General features: G+C 45.4%; 1 protein-coding gene across 10 annotated transcripts in view; it reads right to left on the reverse strand.

Moving 5' to 3' along the window:
- Window positions 1–25946, reverse strand: part of KCNMA1 (potassium calcium-activated channel subfamily M alpha 1) — an 866219-nt gene that overhangs the window by 308945 nt on the left and 531328 nt on the right. For 9 of the 10 annotated variants that reach the window (XR_009555312.1, XM_060236715.1, XM_060236714.1 and 6 more), the window contains exons 7-9: window positions 24208–24283; window positions 19804–19974; window positions 17605–17696 (exon numbers count right to left, since the gene is read on the reverse strand). Coding sequence is in view for 9 of the 10 variants with exons in the window: in XM_060236715.1 (XP_060092698.1) it covers window positions 17605–17696; window positions 19804–19974; window positions 24208–24283 (339 nt within the window). In the remaining variant the exon portion in view is untranslated. Of the gene's footprint in view, window positions 1–17406; window positions 17499–17604; window positions 17697–19803; window positions 19975–24207; window positions 24284–25946 lie in introns of all 10 variants that reach the window. The other variant, XM_060236723.1, reaches the window with a different exon arrangement.

Consider the following 25946-nt stretch of genomic DNA (forward strand, 5'->3'; position numbering starts at 1 on the left):
TGTGCCTGCACACCAAAGCTCATATCTTGAATAAAACTCTGTTGGTCTTCAAGGTGCCACTGGACTCAAACTTTGTTCTGTTGAGCTCTTACTAGTCCATCATCAGCGACTGATTTTGCACTCAGCTTACGTTGCTCTCACCTTCGTCTTCTCAGCGGGGCTTCCTTCCGATTTCCCACTATCAGCCTCAGGGCTGCAGCAAGCATCAGAGTTTTCACAAAGCAAACAGAAACCGCTAAAAACAGTTTCTGTTTGCTGCACGAAAATGCCAATCTTTGCTGCAGCCCCAGGGCAGACAGTGGGAAATCAGAAGGAAGCCCTGCTGAGAAAATGAACGTGAGAGCGGCGTAAGACGTGTACAAAATCAGTGTCTGACTGAAAAAGTCCCACGGCGGTCTGAAAACTGCCATTGTACAAATCCATACCTTAGTATTCTTCAAGAGATTTATGTTTTTACTCATTCCTAAATCTCAGGTCTAATTTTTTTGGGGGGCCTTGGGTCAGCCATAGCTCTTTCAAGAGTTGTCCTTGAAAGGGGCAGCTTTTGTGAGAGCTCTCTCAGCCACACCTACCTCACAGGGTGTCTGTTGTGGGGGGAGAAGATAAAGGAGTTTGTGAGCCACTCAGAGACTCTGAGATTCAGAGTGGAGGGCAGGATATGAATCCAATATCATCATCTTCTTCTTCCTCTTAATGTAGGCCTCTTTGGGCCACCAGTGGAGAGAAATAAACAAAACTGGGATCTCTAACAGGAATTTCATTTGGAGTTGGGGAACATCGGATTCAGGACCCTTATTAAAAGATCTGAGACACACGAAAAAAGAGATCATTGGACAGAAGGGAAGTTGTGGTATCTGGAGCATGCTACAGCTATAAGAAATTCGGAGAACATTTACTACAGATTGGGGTAAAAGGGAAAAAAAAACCCAAGTCGTCCTGTATTTCGGAATCAAACCAGGATGTCTAATGAATCCAAGGTGGCCTGTCCATTTGTATTATCTGTTTGTCTTTCTGTTTACTTTGTCTCTCTGTGGTCTCTTTTTTAATGTCTGGGAAATCCAGCTATCCAGGCTCATGTTTCCTTCTGGAAGGAATCTCTAACAGATTATCCTTCCTGATGATACGTTGATTATTTGCTGGTTTATGGCACAAAAATTAAAGAAATCTGAAGAAATCTCTAAGAAGCGGAGATAATCTTGAGCAAAGAGAAACCAGAGAGCTTTAACTGTTTTTTAAAAAGCACAGAAATGAGGCTTGGTTGAAGCACAGGGCTTTTAGGCATGCGCTTGACGTTGGCACATCCAAAAGGCACACACTGCGCATTTCATTGTGGTTCAGAAGTAAAGGGGACCCAGTTACCATCACCACAATGTGGTCATGTGTCATTTTAGAAATGAAATGGAAATGTTCCTTTTCTGACTCATGAGATTGTTCATGCACGTGGAGGGGCCCCACATTATTGCTTGGGCTCTGCATGGAAGACTTCACAAAAAAATGTCTAGTACTAATGTAGTCTGGGATATGGAGCAAGTACAACTAGGCAGTGGTCGCATGACACAGAACTGACTTACTCTGCTCTGGCAAGACCTCACCTGGAGTCTTGTGTTCAGTTTTGGGCACCACATTTTAAGAAGGATACAGAAAAGCTGGAACAGGTCCAGAGGAGGGTGACAAAGATGGTGAGGGGTCTGGAGACCAAGTCCTATGAAGAAAGGCTGAAGGAGCTGGGGATGTTTAGCCTGGAGAGGAGGTGACTGAGAGGTGATAGGATCACCATCTTCAAGTACTTGAAGGGCTGTCACATAGAGGATGCTGTGGAATTGTTTTCTGTGGCCCCAGAAGGTAGGACCAGAACCAATGGGTTGAAATTAAATCAGAAGAGTTTCCAGCTCAACATTAGGAAGAACTTCCTGACTGTTAGAACGATTCCTCAGTGGAACAGGCTTCCTCGGGAGGTGGTGGGCTCGTCTTCTTTGGAAGTTTCTAAACAGAGGCTAGATGACCATCTGACAGCAATGTGGATCCTGTGAATTTATGGGGAGGTATTTGTGAGTTTCCTGCATTGTGCAGGGGGTTGGACTAGATGACCCTGGACGTCCCTTCCAACTCTATGATTCTATGACTTTCAGGTTCCACGTGCATTTCGCACTGACAAAAGTTATGAAGAAACATAAAACATCGTGGGAGATATTTATGGAAAGGGAGAACTGGCTTGAAGAGAGAGCAGAATAGGGCAGAACGTGCCTCATTTTATAATAAAAGAAACACCCAAAAGCACAACACCCAAATACCTACAGGCGGAATGCCACACTGATGACAATACTTGAATCCATTGATCATGTGGCACAAAACCAGCCACCCTCACTGGGCAAGTCACAGTGAAGGTGAATGTTGCCAGTTCTGCAACTGCAACCTCAGATTTTTAGGGTGGGGCTACATCTGACCTTCTAGGCCGAATAGCTTGGCAGCCTCTGCAAAGCAGGACGTCATATGCTGCAGAGCTGATACCGAGTGGGAGACGAGTGCAGCATCATCAGCAAACAGTAGATAAGAAGTTAGTCTGAAGAAGACAGAAGTTCTCCACCAGCCTGCACCTCAGGAAGATTATCACCCTCCCTGCATCACTGTGGGTGAATCAGTTCTGAAGACAGTCCAGCAGTTCAGCTACCTGGGGCGCATCATCTCCTCAGATGCCAAGATCGACAAGGAGATTAACAACAGGCTGGCAAAGGCAAACCGTGCAGTTGACCGACTGCACAAAAGAGTGTGGAGCAACAAGCATCTGAAAAAAGGCACAAAGATCAATGTTTACAAAGCGGTTGTGATGACAACCCTCATCTACGGCTCTCAATCGTGGGTTTTATACCGTCATCACCTGCGACTCCTTGAGCGCTTTCATCAGCGCTGCCTTCGCACCATCCTCAACATCCACTGGAGTGACTTTGTGACCAACACTGAAATCCTCAAAAGGGCGGAGGTTACAAAGCATCGAGGCACTGCTGTTGAAAACGCAGCTGCGCTGGGCAGGGCATATTTCTAGGATGGAAAACCACCGCCTTCCCAAGATTGCTCTGTATGGCGAACTTTCCACCGGCCATCGAAATAGAGGGGCACCAAAGAAGAGGTACAAGGACTCCTTGAAGAAATCCCTTGGCACCTGTCGCATCAACCAACACCAGTGGTCTGACCTAGCCTCAGATCGCAAAGCATGGAGGCACACCATCCACCAGGCTGTCTCTTCCTTTGAGAACGCACACATGGCTGGTCTTGAGGACAAAAGGAGATTAAGGAAGAATCGCACTGCTACAGCACCAACCCCAAATCAGACTTTTCTCTGCAGCCACTGTGGCCGGATCTGCCTGTCCCGCATTGGTCTTGTCAGCCACCAGCGAGCCTGCAGCAGACGTGGACTACTGCACCCTTCTTAAATCTTCGTTCGCGAAGTCAAGCCGAGAGAGAGAGAGACATCTGACCAAAAAAGTGATACCATTTCTGATTGATGGCTAGTTTCCAAGAAGGTGGCATCACTGGGGGGGGGGGGAAGTGTGTGGTTGGTTGTTGATTTATTAATGGCTCCTGGAAACACCAAAGCAGTAGAAGGGGTCATCTTCCCAGAAAGAAGGGCTTTGGACTCTTTCTAGTCATGTTCCTTTCTTCTTTTTTGTTCAGTTGCGCTGTCAAGTCCAACTCTTTGTGACCCCATGGACAAAGTCAAGCCAGGCCCTCCTGTCTTCCACCATCCTCTGAAGCCTGCTCAAATTTGTGTAAGTGACATCAGTAATGCTGTCCAGCCATCTCCTCTTTTGCCGCCACCTTCTTCTTTTGCCTTCTGTCTTTCCCAGCATCAGGATCTTCTCCAGGGAGTGCTCCCTTCTCATTGGGTGGCCAAAGTCTTTGAGCTTCAGCTTCATCATCTGACCTTCCAGGGAACAGTCAGGGTTGATTTCCCTTAGGACTGACTGATTGGATCTTCTTGCAGTCCAAGGGACTCTCAAGATCCTTCTCCAGCACTACAGAAGAATTTCTCCTAGTCTTTTCTAAATCCTTGTCACTCCTTTCTCCTAGTCATTTCTAAATGGCCTAGGACCATAACCTCAACTGATAAGGTCAACTGAGTCCACTCTTCAAGGTTGCCATTTTCTCCAGGGGCACTGATTTCTGTAGTCTGAAGATCAGCTACAGAATGCTGGGGGATTTCCAGGCCCTCCTGGAGATTGGCAGCCCTACCTGTTAACCTCTCTAATTCATCCAACACCTAAGTTTTCAATATTTTCTTTTCCTGAAGACCACAGCTCCCTAAGTTTTTAAATGCAAAGACCGTTCAAGGCTTAACAAATGAAAACCTATGCAATATTGCCAACATTACGAATTTTAAAATTCCATTTATTCCAGTTGGAGAGATTCAAGGACATACTCCAGTCTCAAACTAATGAGCCTTAACAGCAACTAAACACTGGCTGGATCATGTCCATTCATAACCTCACAGTAAGCAAGAACTGTGCTTCCTAGAAATGGCAAAAGATTTTTGCATGCAATCTTTTTCTTCACTTCTAACTATTTCCACAAGTTACTGCCCAAACTTTAAATCTGTTCTTTATAACATTTTGGGAAATGAGTAATTACAAAACCTGTTATGCCATGTGATTCCAGTTTACAAGGCACATGTGCACTACCAAATATCACTATATGTTACATTACATACTACATTAGCTGCACATTAGAACCTTACGTATCTGAATTAACCACAGACAGTCAAAACAATTCAGAGAGGCAAACAAGACCACGACTCAGACAAGGTTACAACACTTTGGAACTTTGTGGGGGGCCCAAACTGACTTTGGATGACCACGTAGAAGTTCTACTTTAATTGCCATCTAATTTCCATCTGTAAACAACCCAAATATATAGACTTTTGAGAGCCAAATCGATTCCTTCATCAGATACAAGGAAGAACATGAAACTCTCGATACCAATTCCTCACTAGTGGTCATCCTCAGAGCAAGTGACTGATTCCCCACTAGTCACTGCACAGCCACATTTTGACTTGTGGATCCCTCCAATTTTCCTTGCAGCTTCCAGGTCTCCAAAAAACAAGACCAAGTCGCTGTAAGCGAGAGAGGGTTTGCAAAGGCAGGAGTGAGGATGCAAAGGTACAAGGCACATTGTAACAACCTGGATCAGAGCAGAAGAGAAACATTTAGAGACTCTAATCAAGCTGAATCCAATGTGCACTGTACTTCTGTGTCCTGAGTTCCTTCTTTGTCACACCTTCTGACTGGGATAGAAGGCCTTGGGGATTTCTATCCTGATTTGTATCTGACAAAAGGGGTTTTAATTCTCCAAAGCTCCCACCCTGGAAATCTGGTTGGTTTCCAAGGTGCCACTGGACTAAAATTTAGCTGTTCTACTGCAGACGAAGTCAGCTCCCCTCTAAAGCAGAACACATAAGAATACTAGATGCTGTATAATGGGCCACTTTAGGTACTAGCAGGTTAGGAACATTTTTTTCTCTGTTTCCTAGCAATGATCACCAACTCCAGTAACTCAGTAACAGCTATTCTTTCATCAGTTTTACAAGCACTGATTGGAAAGTGCCTGGGGAGAGATGGGATGGGGGCAGTGCTGGAAATATTTTCCACTGCTTTATGAACATATGAAGCTGCCTTATACTGAATCAGACCCTCCTGGGTCCATCAAAGTCAGTACTGTCTTCTCAGACTGGCAGTGGCTCTCCAGGGTCTCAAGCTGAGGTTTTTCACAACTATTTGCCTGGACCCTTTTTTGGAGATGCCAGGGATTGAACCTGGGACCTTCTGCTTCCCAAGCAGATGCTCTACCACTGAGCCACCGTCCCTCCCCTACTTTTATTTTTTCATTGATTCCCCCCCTTCCTCAATAGTCAATGTTTCATAATAAAAGCAACGTATGAATGACATTGCTGGTACAATATATTTCATTTTCAGCTGATTATACCTAGGGATTGTATGAGAAGGTACAACCTGAGCCCACCCCCTAGGATTTTTAAAGCAAGTGATAAACAAAGGTGGTTTCCCACTGCCTCCCTCTGTATAACAATCCAGGACTTCCTTGGCCACCTCCCCTCCAAGTACTAACCACCACTGACCCTGCTTTGCTTCCAGTTTGGCGTAGTGGTTAAGTGCACGGACTCTTATCTGGGAAAACTGGGCTTGATTCCCCACTCCTCCACTTGCAGCCGCTGGAATGGCTTTGGGTCAGCCATAGCTCTCACAGTGCTGTCCTTGAAAGGGCAGCTTCTGGGAGAACTCTTAGTCCCCTACCTACCTCACCGGGTGTCCATTGTGGGAGAAGAAGATAAAGGAGATTGTGAGCTGCTCTGAGACTCTGAGATTCAGAGTGAAGGGCGGGATATAAATCCAATATCATTATCATCATCATCATCTTCTTCTTCTTCTTCTTCTTCTTCTTCTTCTTCTTCTTCTTCTTCTTCTTCTTCTTCTTCTTCTTCTTCTTCTTCTTCTTCTTCTTCTTCTTCCAAGATTGGAAGAGATATACAGGCCAGGGCTCCAACTCTCAGCTGGCAGCAAAACCAAGAAATTGCTACCGTTGATGTTGGCTTGGTGGGTGTCAAGATGCACATCCTGGCTCTATCTGCTAGACACAACAGATCTCCATGGAGGTCAGTATCGTTTTGATAGAGGAAGCGGCTACACCAGTTCTCTGGCACGGTCTTTTCTAACCATTCCCTGAGATTCTCTGAACTGCAGAGACTGAGGAATGAACCCTCCACTATGGTTTTATGCCATCTTTTAGCTGTATAGTAGTTGTATTTTATTGACTCAATTGTATTTGTTGTAACTATTTAATTTGTTAGTTTGTGTATTCTGATTTTAATAATTTTTAGATTATATGTTCCATAAATTGTTGCTACCTGCTCTGAGCCAGTTTTTGGGAAAGTGGGTTCTAAAGCCAATGAAATAAATAAATAAAGCAACCTGTGATTCTGTCCTGGTAAACCATGATGGTGGGAAATGCTGTACAGTTGCAACCATGTTATGGTGACCCCCCAGAGGTGGAATTCTAGCAGGAGCTCTTTTGCATATTAGGCCGCACCCCCCTGATGTAGGCAATCCTCCAAGAGCTTACAAGGCTCTTTTTTGTAAGCTCCAGGAGGATTGGCTACATCAGGGGGGATGCGGCCTAATAATGCAAAGGAGCTCCTGCTAGAATCCCACCCTTGGTGATCCTTCATGCGGTTTTTGAGGCAAGAAACACTGAGAAGCAGTTTGCCTTTGTCTTCCTCTGCACAGTGACTCTGGCCTTCCTTGCTGGTCCCTCATCCAAATACTAACCAGGGTAGCCTGGGCTATCCAGGTCTAAGCAAAAGACATCAAGGTGGTCTGCCATTGCCTTCCTCTGTGTAGTGACCCTGGGCTTCCTTGGGGGTCTCCCAAAAGTATTGACCAGGGCTGACCCTACTTAACTTCCAGGATCTGATGGAATGAAGCTAGTCTACACCAGGGGTGGAATTCTAGCAGGAGCTCCTTTGCATATCAGGCCACACCCCCTGATGTAGCCAATCCTCCAAGAGCTTGCAAAAAAGAGCCTTGTAAGCTCTTTGAGGATTGGCTACATCAGGGGGTGTGGCCTGATATGCAAAGGCGCTCCTGCTAGAATTCTATCCCTGGTGGAAAGTGTCATGAAGTTGCAGCTAACTTATGGCAACCCCTCAAGGGGTTTTCAAGGCAAGAGAGATTCAGAGGTGGTTTGCCGTTCCTGCCTCTGCAAAGCAACCTGGGACTTCTTCCTTTGTGGTCTCCCGTCCAAGGATTAACCAGGGCCAGCCCAGCTTAGCTTCAGAAAGCTGACAAGATCAGGCTTATCATGCACCAACAAGCTCCATGGCTTGTCCTAACTCTGCTTAGGCTGGGCCTAGGCTCCAAAGCCACATCACATTTCCCACATGATGCATCCGGAAGACTCTTCATGCCTGAGACTCTGTCAATGGAAACACTAGAGGGGAAACATTCAAATTCCTGTTTTCTTTAGAGGTAACCAAAATATGCTGATGAAACCCAGCTATATCTGCTACTGGACAGCTGCCAGGATGCCACTCCACATAATTTGGCCAAAGGTTTGGAGGCCATGGTGAGATGGCTAAAAAAGATTAGTCTGAAACTGAATCTGACAAAAGACAGAGGCTCTGTGGCTGGGGGCGGGTTTTAGGGCTGGGGCATGAGTCTCAGAGCAGCTTACAATCTCCTTTCCCTTCCCTCCCCACAACAGACACCCAGTGAGGTAGGTGGAGCTAAGAGAGCTCTGACAGAAACGGCTCATGAGAGGAACAGCTCTGTGAGAACTTGTGACTGACTCAAGATCACATCAGCAGATGCACGTGGAGGAGTGGGGAATCAAACCCAGTTCTCCCAGATAAGAGTCTGCGCACTTGACCACAACACCAAAGCTTGTGCTGCAGTAAGGGCTACTGCCAAAGCAACATTTTAAAAAATCTGCACAGCCAATCCAATCTCCAATAGCCAAAGAGAAACCTGGCTGGGTAAAACTCACACCTGGCCCCTTCCCCTCTTAAAACATTTGAGCACCTGAAACAATGTTGGTGGGCACCCATGGGCACCACGTTGGGGACCCATGATTCATGTCAGTATAAACTTTCACTGTTGCAAGTGTGCACAGAATCTGGTCTTTTGGCTGGGTGCCCATGGGTACTCCCATCAAGGACCCACAACTTAGAGATATGTCAATAGAACTTTCACTATCATAAATGTGTGAAGAAGAGAAGAAGAAAAAGAAGATCCTAGATTTATGTCCCATCCTTCTTTGAATCAGAGTCTCAGAGAAGCTCACAATCTCCTTTACCTTCCTCCCCCACAACAGACACCCTGTGAGGTGGGTGGGGCTGAGAGAGCTCTCACAGCAGCTGCCCTTTCAAGGACAACTCTGCAAGAGCTATGGCTGACCCAAGGCCATTCCAGCAAGTGCTAGTGGAGGAGTAGGAAATCAGGAGTGGTGTGAATTTAGGGGGAGGTATTTGTGAGTTTCCTGCATTGTGCAGGGGATTGGACTAGATGACCCTGGAGGTCCCTCCCAACTCTATGATTCTATAAACCCGGTTCTCCCAGATAACAGTCCACACACTTAACCACTACAGCAAACTGCCCCTCCCCAATATGTGCAGAAATTAGTGAGCTTGTGACTGCACAATCACATCAGGATTCCATTTAAGCTTTAATTTTAATAATTTACTCCTGTTGATAGACACACTCATTCCATCCTAGCGTAAAATGAAATTTTGATAGGATTTTGCGGTTCGTTTTCTTTGCACTTTGATTTATTCAATATGCAACTGTAGCCTGAAATAATAAGAGAGACAATCTGAAACTACAGCAAGTTCACGTTGTCCAAAACTGATTTTAGAAAAATCTCTGGTTTAAGCTTGAAGGTGAGCAAAGAGGAAGGAAGGAAAGAGAAATCCAGCCATCACTGTTCATAAGTTCTTTCCACTATGTTACAATTTAAATGTATTATTTAAATAATTATGGATGCACAAAAAGATCTTAATGTACATTGCTTCCTGGGAGAGAGAAAAGCAAACACTATTTTAAGACTCTGACCAATGTCTGTCGACAAAACTTCAGTGGCTCCAGTGTTTGCAAATGCATTCAACTTTATCTGGAAACTTTTTGACATCAGCGATCGCAGAACTGTAGTTTCTCATTATGCCTCCTGCCAGAATCTTTGTGGAGCCGCTCAGCTAAAGACCTTCTCTAGCTAATTACTACCACATGCCTCCTATCCCAAGTGATGGAAAACTTATTGGTTCTGACAACCCGCTCTCTCAATGCTGAATTCCAAAGGAAAACTCACATTTTGGCCAAACATAACATTTCATCAATCTTGTTCTACTGACTGCAAAACCAATATCAAACATTGCATGCTAATGGTTTTTTACTGTGCCATTCCTAAGTTTATGTGCCCTGATGAAAGATGTACGTGAGCAAAGGGCTCCTCCAAAGTACTTAGAAATTAGCTTTCTGAACCAGGAAACGATGGATAAAGTTAAATCGAACAGGCTGTGTGCTGATGACAGAGCTCTGCTTCAGCCAACAAAATGTACAGGCCAGCAGAAACAAATGGACAGACAGAAAGTGCATTAAATAAAGGAACTGAAGCCTCCAGAAATTCAATAACATTAAGCAAGCCAGCCCCACAACTCACAAAAAAGCCTGAATGTGAGATGCTGAGGTCATCCAGAATGGGAAATGGGGAGGATCAGGGTTTATGAACCAGAGAGCAATGCTAGGTAACAATGACAGAAGATCTTGTCTTCTTCACTAGCAGGGGTTCCAAACTCTACAGCATATTTCCCAAATCCTGTTACACAGGGGTGGAATTCTAGCAGGAGCTCCTTTGCATATTAGGCCACACACTCCTGATGTAGCCAATCCTCCTGGAGCTTACAAAAAAGAGCCTTGTAAGCTCTTGGAGGATTGGTTACATCAGGAGTATGTGGCCTAATATGTAAAAGAGCTCCTGCTAGAATTCCACCGAGGGTTGCCAAGTCCAATTTAAGAAATATCTGGGGACTTTGGGGGTGCAGCCAGGAGACATTAGAGGTGGAGCCAAGATCAAGGCTGTGACAAGCATAATTGAACTCCAAAGGGAGTTCTGGCCATCACATTTAAAGGGACGGCACACCTTTTCAATGCCATCCTTCCATAGGAAATAATGAAGGATAGAGGCACCTTCTTTTGGGGCACATAGAATTGGACCCCCTGGTCCAATCGTTTTGAAACTTGGGGGATATTTTGGGGAGAGGCACTAGATGCTGTACTGAAAATTTGGTGCCTCAAAAAACACCCCCCCCCCAGAGCCCCAGATACCCACAGATCAATTCTTCATTATTTTCTATGGGAATAAATCTCCATAGGGAGTAACAGAGTTCCCAGCAGACCTTTCCCTCCCCTCCCCCTGCTTTCTGACGACCCTGAAGCGGGGGGAGGGCCTCCAAACCGGGGGATCCTCTGCCCCCACCTGGGGATTGGCAACCCTAATTCCACCCCTGCTGTTACATCAAAGTTACTTTACTGACTGTTATTTAACGACTGGGCTCATGCTGAGGAACTTATTCAACAGTAAAGCAAACTTAGGGTTTGTAGAATCTTTCGGGCTCAACTGCCGTGTTCTACTGGAGAAAGTTTTCCTTCCAGACGTTTCGTTCTCAGCTGCGGAGAACATCCTCAGTGGAAGGAAAACTTTCTCCGCAGCTGAGAACGAAACGTCTGGAAGGAAAACTTTCTCCAGTAGAACACGGCACTTGAGCCCGAAAGATTCAACAAACCCTAATGATGTTACCAGCCAAGAAAACCTGAAATCTTTAGTAAAGCAAACCACCAGAAATCCCTCACTAACTTCTAAGGAAAAATTTTATATATATATATATATATATTACTAAAAGGAAGATGTTAAATTATACGAGTTTAATCCTGAGCAGCAAGAAACAGAATTCCTGCATACCCCAGTGGAATTAGTTGCAATTTAAGTTCTATTGAAATCAATGGGACCTTATCACAACTAATTTGTGTTGCTGAGTGTCGTTCCGTTGTTTTCAGGCGGGCAGCCATGTTGGTCTGAAGCAAGCAGAGCAAAGTGTGAGTCCAGGGGCACCTTGAAGACTAATAAAGTTTTATATATGCTTTCATGCAGGGCTTTTGTTGAAGGCAAAAACCCAGCAGGAACTCATTAGCATATTAGGCCACACCCCCTGGCATCACAATTGTTTCAAAGCCCAGCAGAAACTCATTTGTATACTAGGCCACACCCCCCTGACACCAAGCCAGCTGGAACTGCATTCCTGTGCATTCCTGCTCAACCCCCCCCCCCCTTGTTTGCATATGCAAGTATTTGAAGACGTGTGCATGCACATGAGAGTTTATACTCAGAACAAAACACTGTTGGTCTTAAAGTGCCACTGGACTCAAACTTTGTTTCATTATTTTTTATTTATTTATTGGATGAGATTTCTATCCCACTCATCCTGCCAAGGCAGGTCCTGGGAGAGGGAGGGTACACATGTCAATCCCGGCAGAAGCTGGATTCAGGTAGCCAGCTCAAGGTTGACTCAGCTTTCTATCCTTCCGGGTCAGTAAAATGAATACCCAGTTTTGCTGGGGGGGGGGGGGGAGGTGTAGATGACTGAGGAAGGCAATGGCAAACCACCCTGTAAAAAAAGTCTGCCATGAAAACAATGGCTGATTTCGCACTGACCTTTTACTGGCGCGACCATCCTCCTCACGCCGGCGGATCTGCAGGGATTTCGCACCAGAAGCGCGGCGCAGCCAAAAGAGCCGGCAACTTCCATCCCGAAGCCAGCTCAAACGGAAACCGCCAAGAAGCAGGAAAACGTTTGAGCTGGCTTCGCGACGGAAGTAGCCGGCTCTTTTGGCTGCGCCGGCACTTCTGGTGCGAAATCCCTGCAGATCCGCCGGCGTGAGGAGGGTGGTCGCGCCAGTAAAAGGTCAGTGCGAAAACGCCCATTGTGATGCGATGTCACCCCAGAGACGGAAAACGACCTGGTGCTTGCACAGGGGGCTACCCTTACGTTTTTACTTTCTGTAAAGCTTTGTAGTTTCTCCGTGTGGACCAAATGAACAGGTGCAGAAGAAAACGAATATGATCGGGGCCTGGAGACCAAGGGCCCCACGAGGAAAGGCTGAGGGACTTGGGAATGTTCAGCCTGGAGAAGAGGCGGGAAACCCTGCCCCTAAACAGAGATGTTGCTGTGTGACTTCCCCACATGCTGATATCACCTGGAAGTGATGTCAATGTGTTGGGAATATCGTGCAGGGACACTCTAGGGCAAGGATGTGAAACATGCAGTCCAAGGCCTGGATCAGGTCCCCAGAGGGTTTCTATCAGGCCTGGCGAACCAGTCTGCTTTCTTCTCCCTCTCTCTTGCGGCCTTCTATTGTCAAAGCTTGCTTTGCCAGGCTTGCTCAATCGCACAGGAGCTACAGATCAAAGCCCTTTCCCTTCTATTGGCCATGGCTCTGCCCCTCCTCATCCCCTGGGGAGGGATGGAAAGAGCCAGAGCTTCCTTTGCCCAGTTCCCTCAATCACATGGGAGAGATTACAGAGAATTTAATTGTGTTTGTAGGTGTCCTGTATAAAGTTATATCTCAGCTATTTTTATGACACACATCGCCCGCCCAACAAGGTCTCATTTACGTCAGATACAGCCCTCATAAACAAACGAGTTCAACATCCCTGCTCTAGGTTTTGGGTAAAAAAAGCTCTATGGTTTAAGCTCAATTCTACCACAGAGTGTGCCCCAGAACCAGAGCACCCTGTATGATATCTCTGACGTGGGTGACATCATCACATTGAGGACATCCACCCCCGAATGCCCCCTAAATCCCCGAATGCCCACCCCCGAATGCCCCCTAAATCCCCCTACCAGAGCTAGAAAGGGACTTGACAACTCTAGCATTTGTAATGAAATAAGAATTCTTGTTGCAATGACCTTTGACTCTCAAAAGCTCATCCCCCCCCCCCCTCCCAAATTTTGCTGGTCTGTTAAGATGGACTTGAATCTAGCAGTCCTGCTACAGACCCACATGGCTACCCCAGTTGTAAAAGAAACTGTAAGAGTACTATTTAAATAACTGCTAGATGTCAGAAGAATTAAACATTCGAAAAGGAGGTGGATGGTAGTAGCAACAGTAGCTATCTCCTGCACTGGGATTGGATATTGGATATATATCCCACCCTATACTCTGAATCTCAGAGTCTCAGAGCGGTCACAATCTCCTCTACCTTCCCCCCACACACACACACACAACAGACACCCTGTGAGATAGGTGGGGCTGAGAGAGATCTTTACAGCAGCTGCCCTTTCAAGGACAACTCCTATGTTAGCTATGGCTGACCCAAGACCATTCCAGCAGCTGCAAGTGGAGGAGTGGGGAATCCAACCTGGTTCTCCCAGATAAGAGTCCACGCACTTAACCGCTACACCAAACTGGCTCTCCAGATTGCCGAACGGAACGGGAGGAAATACTAGTTTGGAATGAGCCGGGATAGAATTAAATTTCCATTTGGAATTTGCTCATTATGGAGACGAAGTAATGTGGCTCAAACATCATCATAATGGCGTCACAGCAACAAATGCTGTGCGGTTGATGGTTTCAGACGCTGGAAGGCAATGGGCTGAAAGTTGATGGTCAGCATGGTCATGTCAAGCATGCATATTTCTGGGTGCCCTGATGGTTCCTTGGACAAAGAGCAGGTCACCAGTCCCTACTGCCCCCCTCTCCTTTACAACCTTTGGGCAAGTAATAAATCCATCTAGCCCAAGGATGTTTATGCTACAACCTGGCTGGTAAAGCTGTGATGTGCCTCTCCCCCAGATTCACACAAACAGTTCTTATCTGGTCCCAGAGAAGTGTGAGAAAGGGAGATATTTTAATAGTCTAAATCCCTTAGTGATAAAAGAGATACTATGTAGTAACCTTTGAACCCGTGACTTAAGCTGCATCTGCATGATACCCTTTGAAGCTATCCTATATAGCAACTATGTAACCCTGTACACCTCATTACTTCCAAGGAATTTGTTCTTGGTAAAGCTTCTGAGCTCCTACAACAAAGCAACTTTTGATTCAACAACAAAAGACTGTTTATTGAGAAATATTGACAGGTCACTTCTCTATGGTCTGTGAAACAGGAAATGTTTTTTTTTTCTAAGTTCTTTTATTATGACCAGCAAAGGACATTTAGTTGCCAAACTCTTTCCATCATCGTTTCCCCCCACGGAATGGTAATGCACAGACTGAACATAAAATGAGAAGAATAAGTTAAAATACAACCAGGCATATGTGGATTCCACGCAGTCTTGCTAATACTACGATCAAGAGAACCATCAATTATTTGGTGGAGATTTAAAAATAGTTAATTTCTGAAAATCAGAGTTGCCTGTGCCTTAATAGTTAATCTTTGCTGCAACCCAAAAAGAGAATAACTTTTTGTTGGAACTTAGAGCAAAGGTGAGGTTTGTCTTTGTCTGCATTTATAGCACAGGTTCTGTTTCAGGGAAGGAGGTAGGATGGCGGCCTGGTTTTAAAAATGACAGGCCTAACACCTGACTAATCTCCAGAGCTTGGAGTTCAACATGTTTGTCAAGCAGGGTCATATCAAAGATGTCTAAATAAAAGATTAGATTGCTACGAGATCTGAATCAGAGAAGAGTGCCTCCTCACAGTAGTTTTATCCAGGGCTTTTTTTTTTTAGCAGGAACTCCTTTGCATATTAGGCCACACACCCCTAATGTAGCCAATCCTCCAATAGCTTACAGGGCTCTTAGTACAGGGTCAACTGTAAACTCCAGGAGGATTGGCTACATCAGGGGTGTGTGGCCTAATATGCAAAGGAGTTCCTGCTATTAAAAAAAAGGCCTGGTTTTATCAACATATAACAGGATGGTGAACCAAGCATCCTTCATGTAGCCTTCCTTCAGCCGAAGGAGGAAGCCCAAACCAATTTCAGCAGCTTGTTCTCCAACAGAAGAAGTTGTAGGAAGCCGCCTTAGATTTTAGGCAGGTTTCAAACTTGAGCCAAAAGGAAAAGTGAAGTATAAATGTTTTAATAATTCAAGCAAGCTGCATTCAGTACAGTGGAAGGACGGGGGTAGGACCCCCCCTATTATTTCCATGTCAGACATTTGCAAATTGATTTATATCAATGCCACCAATAAGACATTGAGTTTTAAAATGCCTTGGACTAGGATTCATCTATACCAGGGATGGCCAAACTGTGGCTCGGGAGCCACATGTGGCTCTTTCACACATGTTGTGTGGCTCTGGAAGTCCCCACCACCCAGCCAATTGACTTGAAGAAGGCATTTCTCTCTCTAAATCACTCCTCCAAGCCAAGCCAGCTGGTGGCCTGGAGAATGCATTACAAGTTGCTTTCTTTCCACCTCCTCCTCCCTCCGTCTATTTTCCTTCCTTCCTTCCTTGCTGCTCTCAAACATCTGATGTTCATGTCTTGTGGCTCGCAGATGTCTATTCTATGTGGCTCTTATATGAAGCAAGTTTGGCCACCCCTGATCAGTGAATGGCCACCATTCACTGATTACATTGATTCAGGGTTGGCTCACGCTTTTGGGGGTCACATGAACACAGGAAGCTGTCCTACACGGAATCAAACCATTGGTCCATCAGGATTAGCATCATCAGACTGGCAGCAGCTCTCCAAGGTCTCAGGCAGAGGTCTCTTTCATCACCCATTACCTGATTTTTTTTTTCAACTGGACATGATGGGGTTCAAACCAGGGACCTTCTAAGTGCCAAGTAGATACTCCACCAGCGAGCCACAGCCCCACCCTAAGAATGGGGGAGGCATCTCAGGCTACGGATTCTATATGAAGGTGAACCAGCAGCACCCTATGGGAACCACATGCACATTGATGTGGACAAGTGCTGTAGCCCCCTTTACGGGAGGGGCTCTGACCACACAATCTACCACACCCCCATGTTTTAGAGCAGTTCCTAAGTGGAACAGGCTTCCTCAGGAGGTGGTGGGCTCTCCTTCCTTGGGAGGTTTTTAAACAGAGGCTAGACGGCCATCTGACAACAATGAGGATCCTGTGAATTTAGGGGTAGGTGTCTGTGAGCTTCCTGCATTGTGCAGTGGGTTGGACTAAATGACTCTGGAGATCCCTTCCAACTCTATGATTCTATGAAAGTCCGTTTCTCAGAAAAGGTGATTCTGCTAGAGCTGCCCTAAGTGTGAAAAAACCCTCAGACTGAACAACATGTACTGCAAAGTCAAAGCTGACAAAAGAAAGCAACTACAGTAGTACACACACACACAAAACCTTTGATACACCAAACAAACGAGTATCATATAATAACTGCAAATCAATAATAGCAGGGTTGTCTTCTGGATTGTACCAACTGAGTTCTAGAGCTTTCCCCAGAGAACAGGGAAAATCCTTGGACCTTAGCATAGCCCAGGTCTCTATTGAGCTGTGTGACAATTAATTATGGAGGAGGAAACATCTGAGGTCAACAGAACACAAACATACACACACAGGGCTTTTTTTGTAGCAGGAACTCCTTTGCATATTAGGCTACACCCCCCTGATGTAGCCAATCCTCGAAGAGCTAACAGTAGGCCCTGTAAGAAGAGCCCTGTAAGCTCTTGGGAGGACTGGTTACATCATAGGGGTATAGCCTAATATGCAAAGGAGTTCCTGCTACAAAAAACGCTCTGCACGCACTGTAGCACAATGGGGTGTGTCTGTGAGTTCAAATGCCACCACCTTGGCTGGCTGAATAAAGTCACACAACCGGCCCTGGGCTTACTTTCGCTTTCCTTTATTTTTGTTTCGTTTTTGTTTTAAAGACTTACTTTCTGCCTCGAGTAGCGTTAAAAGTCCCGCCGAATTTCTTCCGATTAAGGATGAGAGCAGCAATTTCTGGCACGTAGCGTGCAAACATTGCCTACATGCACGAAACAAAACAAAAAAAAACAAACACAAAAAAAGAAAATGGCATGCAGAGAGAGTTCTACTGCAGCAGAGGCAGCCGTGCCGCCCAGGATACTTACTTTCTTCCACTAACCGCACTATAGGAACCACCATATTTCTTGCGGTTTCCTATTAACTCTATGATTTCGGGGACGTAGCTGGCAAACATGGCCTAAGGGAGAAGATAGAAGACAGAAGAAAAGACTAAAAAGAGAGGCCAAAGAAAGGGGGAATGATGGAATATTTTGAAGAAGATATATCGTCTTTAAGATCCGAAAACGTAAAAGACTTAGATCTATAAAGGTTGTTTTATTTTTTTTTTTAAAAAGTTTTTTTTCCTCTTAAAAAGGCTGATAAAACCAAAGCAAGAAAGTTGACACAAAAGTTGGTTTGGAAAGAGGCACACACCTGGGCCAAGGTGTGGGGAAAAGAACAGGCACACAAAACAAAACAGATATTTCTTTCTTTTTTTAAAAAAAAAGGATAATAAAATAAGACCCAGGGGGTGATCTAAATCCATAAAGGCCATGGCTATCAATTCCTGATGGGGAGCAAGTGGGTATAGTGTATGATTACAGGCCGCCAAAGTTTAAAAAAAACAAAAAACACCAAAGATGAAGCAAGCCAAAACCTCGAGATATATCAGTAGGGTGAATGTGAACTATAAGAAGAGAGATGAAGTAGTTTACACCTGTTATCAAAGATATAAACATTATCTCTGTATGTAAGAATGAACATGGTATAACTACATATATACATAGATGTATATATAAATACACACACACAGACATATATGTATACACACAGAAAGAGTTTATATGTATATACATATACGTTTTTTAAAAAGTTGACCTTTCACAAAAGTTGATAAGGACATGTAAGGATATGTCAAAGAAAAGGGTGATGAAGAGAAAAATAAATAAATAAATCTGCCATGTTTTGTCCAACAAACAATTCCCAGGGGCTGGATACTTCTCAGAGCCGCTGCTGGTACACCTGGTGTTTTGTTTTGGCATGCATCTATCGCACCTGAGCACGCCTGTGACCCCTTCAACACATCTGTTACACAGAGCATCCCAACAGAAAGATGTATGTGAGAGATATAAATATACAGCAGACTGTGCCCAGTCTACGTCAATTATATACATTGAATGTGATCGGCACTTACCTTACAGAGGGTAAATCTTAGAACTAAAGATGCTTTCTTTTTTAACAAGAAAATAAGACAAATGTAACAGATGCTACTGTGTCTTTAGCTCTAACAGAAAACTAAAATAGAAAAAGATCAATTTGATCAGAAGGTCCCTTTCCCTCATGCCTGTGTGTATCCATGTTCTCGCTTAGGTGAGCAAGCGTAGCAGGGGAATCACTGCTGACTGGTTAGGGAATTTGCACCCAAGTTGGTCCACAGCAATGCTATGAGGCATGGCTGCCAGGGCCTAGAAGAAAGGGACACCATTGCCTGGAATGCGCAAGCAGCTCTTGAAAGGTGATCCGAAGCCACCGTGTTTGTTGTAATATCGGGAAAGGGACACAGAAGGGGAGGGAGGGGTCTTGAAACCGCAGCTGCCTTTGAGACATTCTAGCCAACCTAATGCACAACTACTAATTGTTAGTTTGAAAAGCAATGGTTTATAATCTTGTAAATACCTACAGGACTTTTTTCTGTATCTGTATGCACGACTATCATAGATCAATGGGTTCTTTTTCATTAAAGCAAAACGCTTTAACTTTACACAATTTAAACTTTACATATGCTATTTTAAAGTGGCTATAGTTAAGGCTACTACTTAGAGTTGCCAACTCCTGGCTGGAAAATTCCTGGAGGGTTGGGGCAATGTTCCCCCTAAGCTGCAGAGTCTTGTGAGCAAAAATTCTACTTTGTGAGCTACTGGCATTAAAGTTGTGAACTACTGCATAAATTATTGTGCTCCGGGGTCATCCTTCCTGAGCTAAGACAAAAATGTGTAAACTGGAGGCTAAAAATCTGTGAGCTAGCTCATGCTAACTCAGCTTAGCTTAGCAGGAACACTGGCTTGGGGTGAGTCCTGGGGAGGGGCCTCAGTGAGGTATAAAGCCCCACCTCCCAAACCAGCCACTTTCTCCAGGGGAACTGATCTCTGTAGTCTGGAACTCCAATGTAAGGAGGTTGACAATCCTAGTTGTCGTTTTGGGAGGTCTCCAGTCCCCACCAGGAGGTTGGCAAGCCTAGCTATCATGCTGCAGGTTAAAAACAAAAAACCCCCAAGTCCACTAGGGAAATAATGTAAGCATTTTACCAATCCACCGAGGATGAAGAAGACCATGAAAAGGCGACCAAGGGTTGTTTTTGCATAAACGTCTCCGTAACCAACAGTGGACATTGTAACCATCAGCAAATAGACACATTCCCAATAGGTAAGCGCTTGGTTGTTTCTGAAGTCTTCCCATGGATCCCCTGAGTTCTCCACCTACAAGGAAAGAACAACCGCCAATGAACAGACTCCCCAGCAAGCAAGAGAGAGACACCAGCGCCTCCGCAGGGCACAGACAATGTCCTCCAAGAGCTACACCCAGGGGTGGAATTAGAGCGGGAGTTCCTTTGAATATTAGGCCACACCCCCTGATGCAGCCAATCCTCCGAGAGCTTACAAGGCTCTTTTTTGTAAGCTCCAGGAGGATTGGCTACATCAGGGGGCGTGGCCTAATATGCAAAGGCACTCCTGCTAGAATTCCACCCCTGGCTATATCTAACGGACTGCCTGGCCCCATGTGAACCAACCCCCCATAAAGTGGTCTGCTTTGGAGGCCCCCCCTCAAACATCCCTGTCAATCAAGCGGCAACTGCACACAAGGCCTTCTCAGTCGTGGAATTCCCTCCCCGGGGAGATGCGTCTCTTCCCTTCGATTGCTGTCTTCCCCTAGCAGTTGAAGACTTTCCTGTTTTCCTTGCTTGCCTCCCTAACTCTCCTCCCTATTTATGTCAGGAGCTCTGCTGGGTCAAAGACCCACCACTTTCTAAAAACACTTCCTAAAAACACTTCATGGGTGCCAGGCATAGAATTCTAGCAGGAGCTCCTTTGCATATTAGGCCACACACCCCTGATGTAGCCAATCCTACAAGAGTTTACAAAAAAGAGCCTCGGAGGATTGGCTACATCAGGGGTGCGTGGCCTAATATGCAAAGGAGCTCCTGCTAGAATTCCACCCCTAATGGGTGCCATGTTAAAGGCCCCTGTTCTGAAGAAAGAACCAATACAAAAGTATGAGGAAACACTGGGGGGATTTAAGCCACACTGCAGGAGAAGCTCTCCCAGCCAGATCTGCAGGAGGCCAGCTTCTCCCACAGGGCGGTTCAAGCTATGCCGGAAGAGAAACTCTTCCAGCCAGGTCTGCAGGCAACAGGGAGGCACACAAATCCTGTTCAGCTGCCCCTGCCATGCAGTTCAAACCACGTTGCAGGAGAAGCCAAGCCAGCTTACTAGCTGGTGACATTGCTTGCTATGGACCACAGCAGACTTCTAAACTCCTGAACAGGTGTGGCCAGCCTTGAACTCACATCCAGGGCCAGTGCTGGAGTTTTTGTCACCCCCCGCTCTCCAGTGGCGGAGTGCCAGCATGGGAAGGCCAAGTGGGGCCAGATCAGAGGATGCTGGGGAAGGGAAACGCTACTCTTTCTTGGCTCTGAGGGATCGGGGGGGGGGGGCCTCCAATCCCTCAGAGCCAAGAAGAAATGAGCGGGAGGCTCAGGGACAACATGAGCGGGGAGGGGGCACCCGCCTTCACCCCTTCTGGGAGCTGGCACCCTAGGCAATCACCTAGTTCACAGATTCCCAAGGGCTGGTCCTGCTTGCATCTCCTGGACAAGCTCTGATTTGTCATAATTGCGGCAACAAGTGAGAGTTCGCTGGAACTTAGAGCTGGGAAATTCCTGGGAATCTGGGGGTGGTGCCCAGGAAGGGCGGGGTTTGGGGAGGGGAGGAGCCTCAGTGCCACAGAGTCCACCTTTGGAAGCAGACATTTTCTCCTGTTGGGACTACACTGTCGGGCAAGTCAGAAGAGTGCTGCTTGTTTATGGAGTCATAAAATTGGCCAACGTTGATCTCACTGGAAAAAGCAAACAATGGACTCCACACAGTTTCTGGGTACTGTTTTGGTTGCTTACTGTTCTGGGTAATGCTTCACCATACTAAAATGGCAATTTAAATCAGACCCAGGAGCTTCAAGAATCCTGGAAGATAGTTTTATATATACCTGAAAGTTTCAGCCAACTGATTTATTAGGGTACATTGCCTTAAATAATTTGTGCAGGTGTTTGTGTGTGTGTGTGTGGGGGGGGGGGGAATGGAAGGATGGGAAGAAATGAAAACTTTATCTGACTTAACAAATAAGGCTAGCAACAAGTGACAGTTTGCTGGAACTTTGAACTGGGGGTGGTACGTGGGAAGGGCAGGGGCCTTTGGGGAGGGGTGGGGCGTCAGTGCCATAGAGTCCACCTTTGGAAGCAGACGCTTTCTCCAGGGGCACTGATCTCCGGCAACCCTGTTGGGACTACACTGCTGGGCAAGTCAGAAGAGCGCTGCTTGTTTATGGAATCATAAAATCGGCCCATGTTGATCTCCGTGGGAAAAGGCAAACCATAGACTCCAAAGTGTTTCCATGCTTACTGTTCTGGGTAATGCTTCACCATACTAAAATGGTGATTTATATCAAACCCAGAAGTTTCAAGAAACCCGGAAGATACTTTTATTTATACCTGAAAGTTTCAGCCAACTGATTTATTAGGGTACATTGCCTTAAATAATGTGGGCAGGTGAGTGTGGGAGGAAGACAGAAGGATGGGACGAAATGAAAACATTATCTGACATAACAAATAAGGTTCCTTTGAAGGATTTTTACTCTTACATATTAGTAATATACAACTGCTTGTTCTTAGACTATATGGTATCCCTACTCCAATTCGATGAGTTTTTGTCCCTTATTATTAAGGAAATCCTGCCACCTAGTGGTCACTTCTTGCTATAGAAAATTCAGGCTGTTCCTAAAGGATGCTCTGATGTATTAATTATCAGAATGAGATTAGAGCATGTTGAAAGACGTGGCTCTACTGGCTGCACCTGAAGCGGCTGCGCTAAACAGCTGAATGCTGAAAGGGAGACAGATGCGCCCCGAATATTCCAGGGCACACAGCTGGGAACTGCCTGACCGGCTTGCCCCAGGGGAGACACACAAATGCAAGAGAGAGCCACACATTCTCAGGCATGCAAGACATCACCAAAACACTTTTTTGAAAAAAACAACAAAGTAACACATGGCAGCAGCTGCTCAGATTAGGGCTGCCAACTCTGGGTTGGGAAATTCCTGGAGATTTGGGTGGTGGAGCCTAGGGAGTGCGGGATTTGGAAGGGGAGGTGACCTTTGTCGAGTACAATGCTGCAGAATCCACCCCTCAAAGCTGCCATTTTCTCCAGGGATTATAATTAAAGCACTTAAACCCAAACGTTATACAACATTGCGTTTTAAATATACAAAGCATTGAAAACATAAGGAGAACACCAATGCCGCTGAAGAAATTGACTAACTGTACAGATAGCTTTCTGAGCATTGGTTCCAGAATTGTTGACGCATTATGATCAGAGGAAGTTGATATTGAAGCACGTGATTCTGCCTAGGAAATGTGTTATCAATCATACTTTAATATAGTATGTGAGCCCCGCCAACTCTGCAACATTGTTGGTATTCTTTGGAGAATAATGCAACTTTATTTCATGTGAAATCACTGCACTGCAAACACTGTTGCTGAGGAAACTGTACAGCAACTTTAACATATGAAAGAAGAGGTCTATGTAGCAAACAAGAACGTTGTTTTAAGGCGTTCTGGCTTGGTGGACTTTTTGGTGTTCTCATGTTTTCAGTGCTTTGTATATTTAAAATGCAATGCTGTATAACGTTTGGGTTTAAGCGCTTTAATTATATATTCTTCACTTTGTGAAAGTGTATGAGGAAATTTATGAAGTAAAATTATTAGAGCAAATATTAAGCTTTTAAAAGTGTATTTTGATAAGAATCTTTTTTTGAAAATTCCTTGTGAGCAAATTTGTTAGGACACAGGTATCTCCTGATTACCAGCCTTTTACTGTGTTCATCCCGTGTGGTTGACATTTTCTCCAGGGAAACAGATCTCTGTAGGCAGCTGGAATTCTAGGAGATTCTAGGAACCTTTTGGAATTTAGTGCCATTTTGAAATCTTACTGGAGACTTTCTGTCCCATTTGTAAATTGCAAATTCTATGTGCAGCCTTTGGATGCACTGAAAAAGAATCTTGTGGGTTTTGCAGCTTTTTGCGACTTATTTATGCATCAGAAACATTTTGATATTTTTTTCTGAGTTGTTGCCTTTGGTTGGGAGATGTGGTTGGAGCCCCTGTGCTAGGAGAGGATTCGAAGCAGGAAGAATTAAGTCGACCTCCTGTTCATTGGGATTCCTTCGATGGAACTGGGAAACTTTTGGGGAATCGTTATTGCTAGTTAGTCTTCCATTGAACATATTTGTATGATTTGGTTCTAATACATTCTTAATTATTCGGTCACTATAACTTCGATTGTGCTGTCTTTATCCTACAAGTGACCTCTCTCTACCTGGAGGTTGGCAACCCCGAGAGCAGAGAACATCCTCCCTTCCCCCCAGCCCCAAAGTGTACTTACCAAATGTATAAATCCAGCTGCTGTCAGCCATGTGCTGATAAATATAGAGCACAGATTCACCAGCTTGATGGAATTACTGGGGAAAGGGCAGAAACAGACAGATGTTCTCAGAGTTTTCTCTTGGCCAAGCTGCCCCTCCCCTCCACTGCCACCCCCCCAAAAAACCTTTATTAGATTCAGGTGGGCAGCCATGTTGGTCCAAAGGAGCAGAACAAAGTTTGAGTCCAGTGACACCTTGAAGACCAACGGAGTTTAATTCTGGGTATAAGCTTTTGCCTGCATAGATCTAAAGAAGCATGCCTGCACACAAAAGCCAGAACTAAACTTTGTTGGTCTTAAAGGTGTCACTGAACTCAGAACCTTTATTAGGCATTTGTTACCAATGCGACACCATCTAAAGACACCATCTAAAAAGCAGCATAGCCAATTAGCACCAATCTACATGTCAGAAAGCACTCTGATAAATGGCCATAAACATGAAACAGAGGTAAAACTATTCATGATTATTCAAAACCAACCCAGAGATTCTCATGTGTGCATGTGAAATTCCATCAAGTCCCTTCTGACTTATGGCAACCCTATGAATTAATAACCTCCCAAACATCCTGAACCAGGAGCTGTGGGGTGTTAGGCTGAACATGAGTCAACAGTGTGATGCAGTGGCTAAAAAGGCAAATGCAATTTTGGGCTGTATCCACAGAAGTATAGTGTCCAGATCATGTGATGTGATGGTATCGCTTTACTCTGCTCTGGTAAGACCTCACCTGGAGTATTGTGTTCAGTTTTGGGCACCACATTTTAAGAAGGGTATAGACAAGCTGGAATGGGTTCAGAGGAGGGCGACAAAGATGGTGAGGGGTCTGGAGACCAAGTCCTATGAGGAAAGGTTGAAGGAGCTGGGGAAGTTTAGCCTGGAGAGGAGGCGGCTGAGAGGTGATATGATCACCATCTTCAATACTTGAACGGCTATCATTTAGAGGATGGTGTGGAATTGTTTTCTGTGGCCCCGGAAGGTAGGACCAGAACCAATGGGTTGAAATTAAATCAAAAGAGTTTTGGGCTAAACATTAGGAAGAACTTCCTGACCATTAGAGCGATTCCCCAGTGGAACAGGCTTCCTCAGGAGGTGGTGGGCTCTCTTTCCTTGGAGGTTTTTAAACAGGCTAGATGGCCATCTGACAGCAATGAAGATCCTGTGAATTTAGGGGGAGGTGTTTGTGGGCTCCCTGCAGTGGGCTCCCTGCATAGATGACTCTAGAGATACCTTCCAACTCTATGATTTTGTGATTCTATGAAAGAAGAAGAATATATTGGATTTATATCCCGCCCTCCACTCTGAAGAGTCTCAGAATGGCTCACAATCTCCTTTACCTTCCTCTCTCACAACAGACACCCTGTGAGGTGGGTGGGGCTGAGAGAGAGCTCTCACAGCAGCTGCCCTTTCAAGAACAGAGTCTCAGAGCGGGTCACAATCTCCTTTCCCTTCCTCCCCTACAACAGACACCCTGTGAGGTGGGTGGGGCTGAGAGGGCTCTCATAGCAGCTGCCCTTCCAAAGAAAGAGTCTAAGAACGGCCTACAATCTCCTTTATCTCACTCCCCCACAACAGGCACCATGTGAGGTGGGTGGGGCTGAGAGGGCTCTCACAGCAGCTGCCCTTTCAAGGACAGAGTCTCAGAGTGGCCTACAATCTCCTTTCCCTTCCTCCCCCACAACAGACACCCTGTGAGGTGGGTGGG

Source organism: Heteronotia binoei, chromosome 4 (assembly GCF_032191835.1).
Source record: "Heteronotia binoei isolate CCM8104 ecotype False Entrance Well chromosome 4, APGP_CSIRO_Hbin_v1, whole genome shotgun sequence".
NCBI classification, from domain to species: Eukaryota; Metazoa; Chordata; class Lepidosauria; order Squamata; family Gekkonidae; genus Heteronotia; species Heteronotia binoei.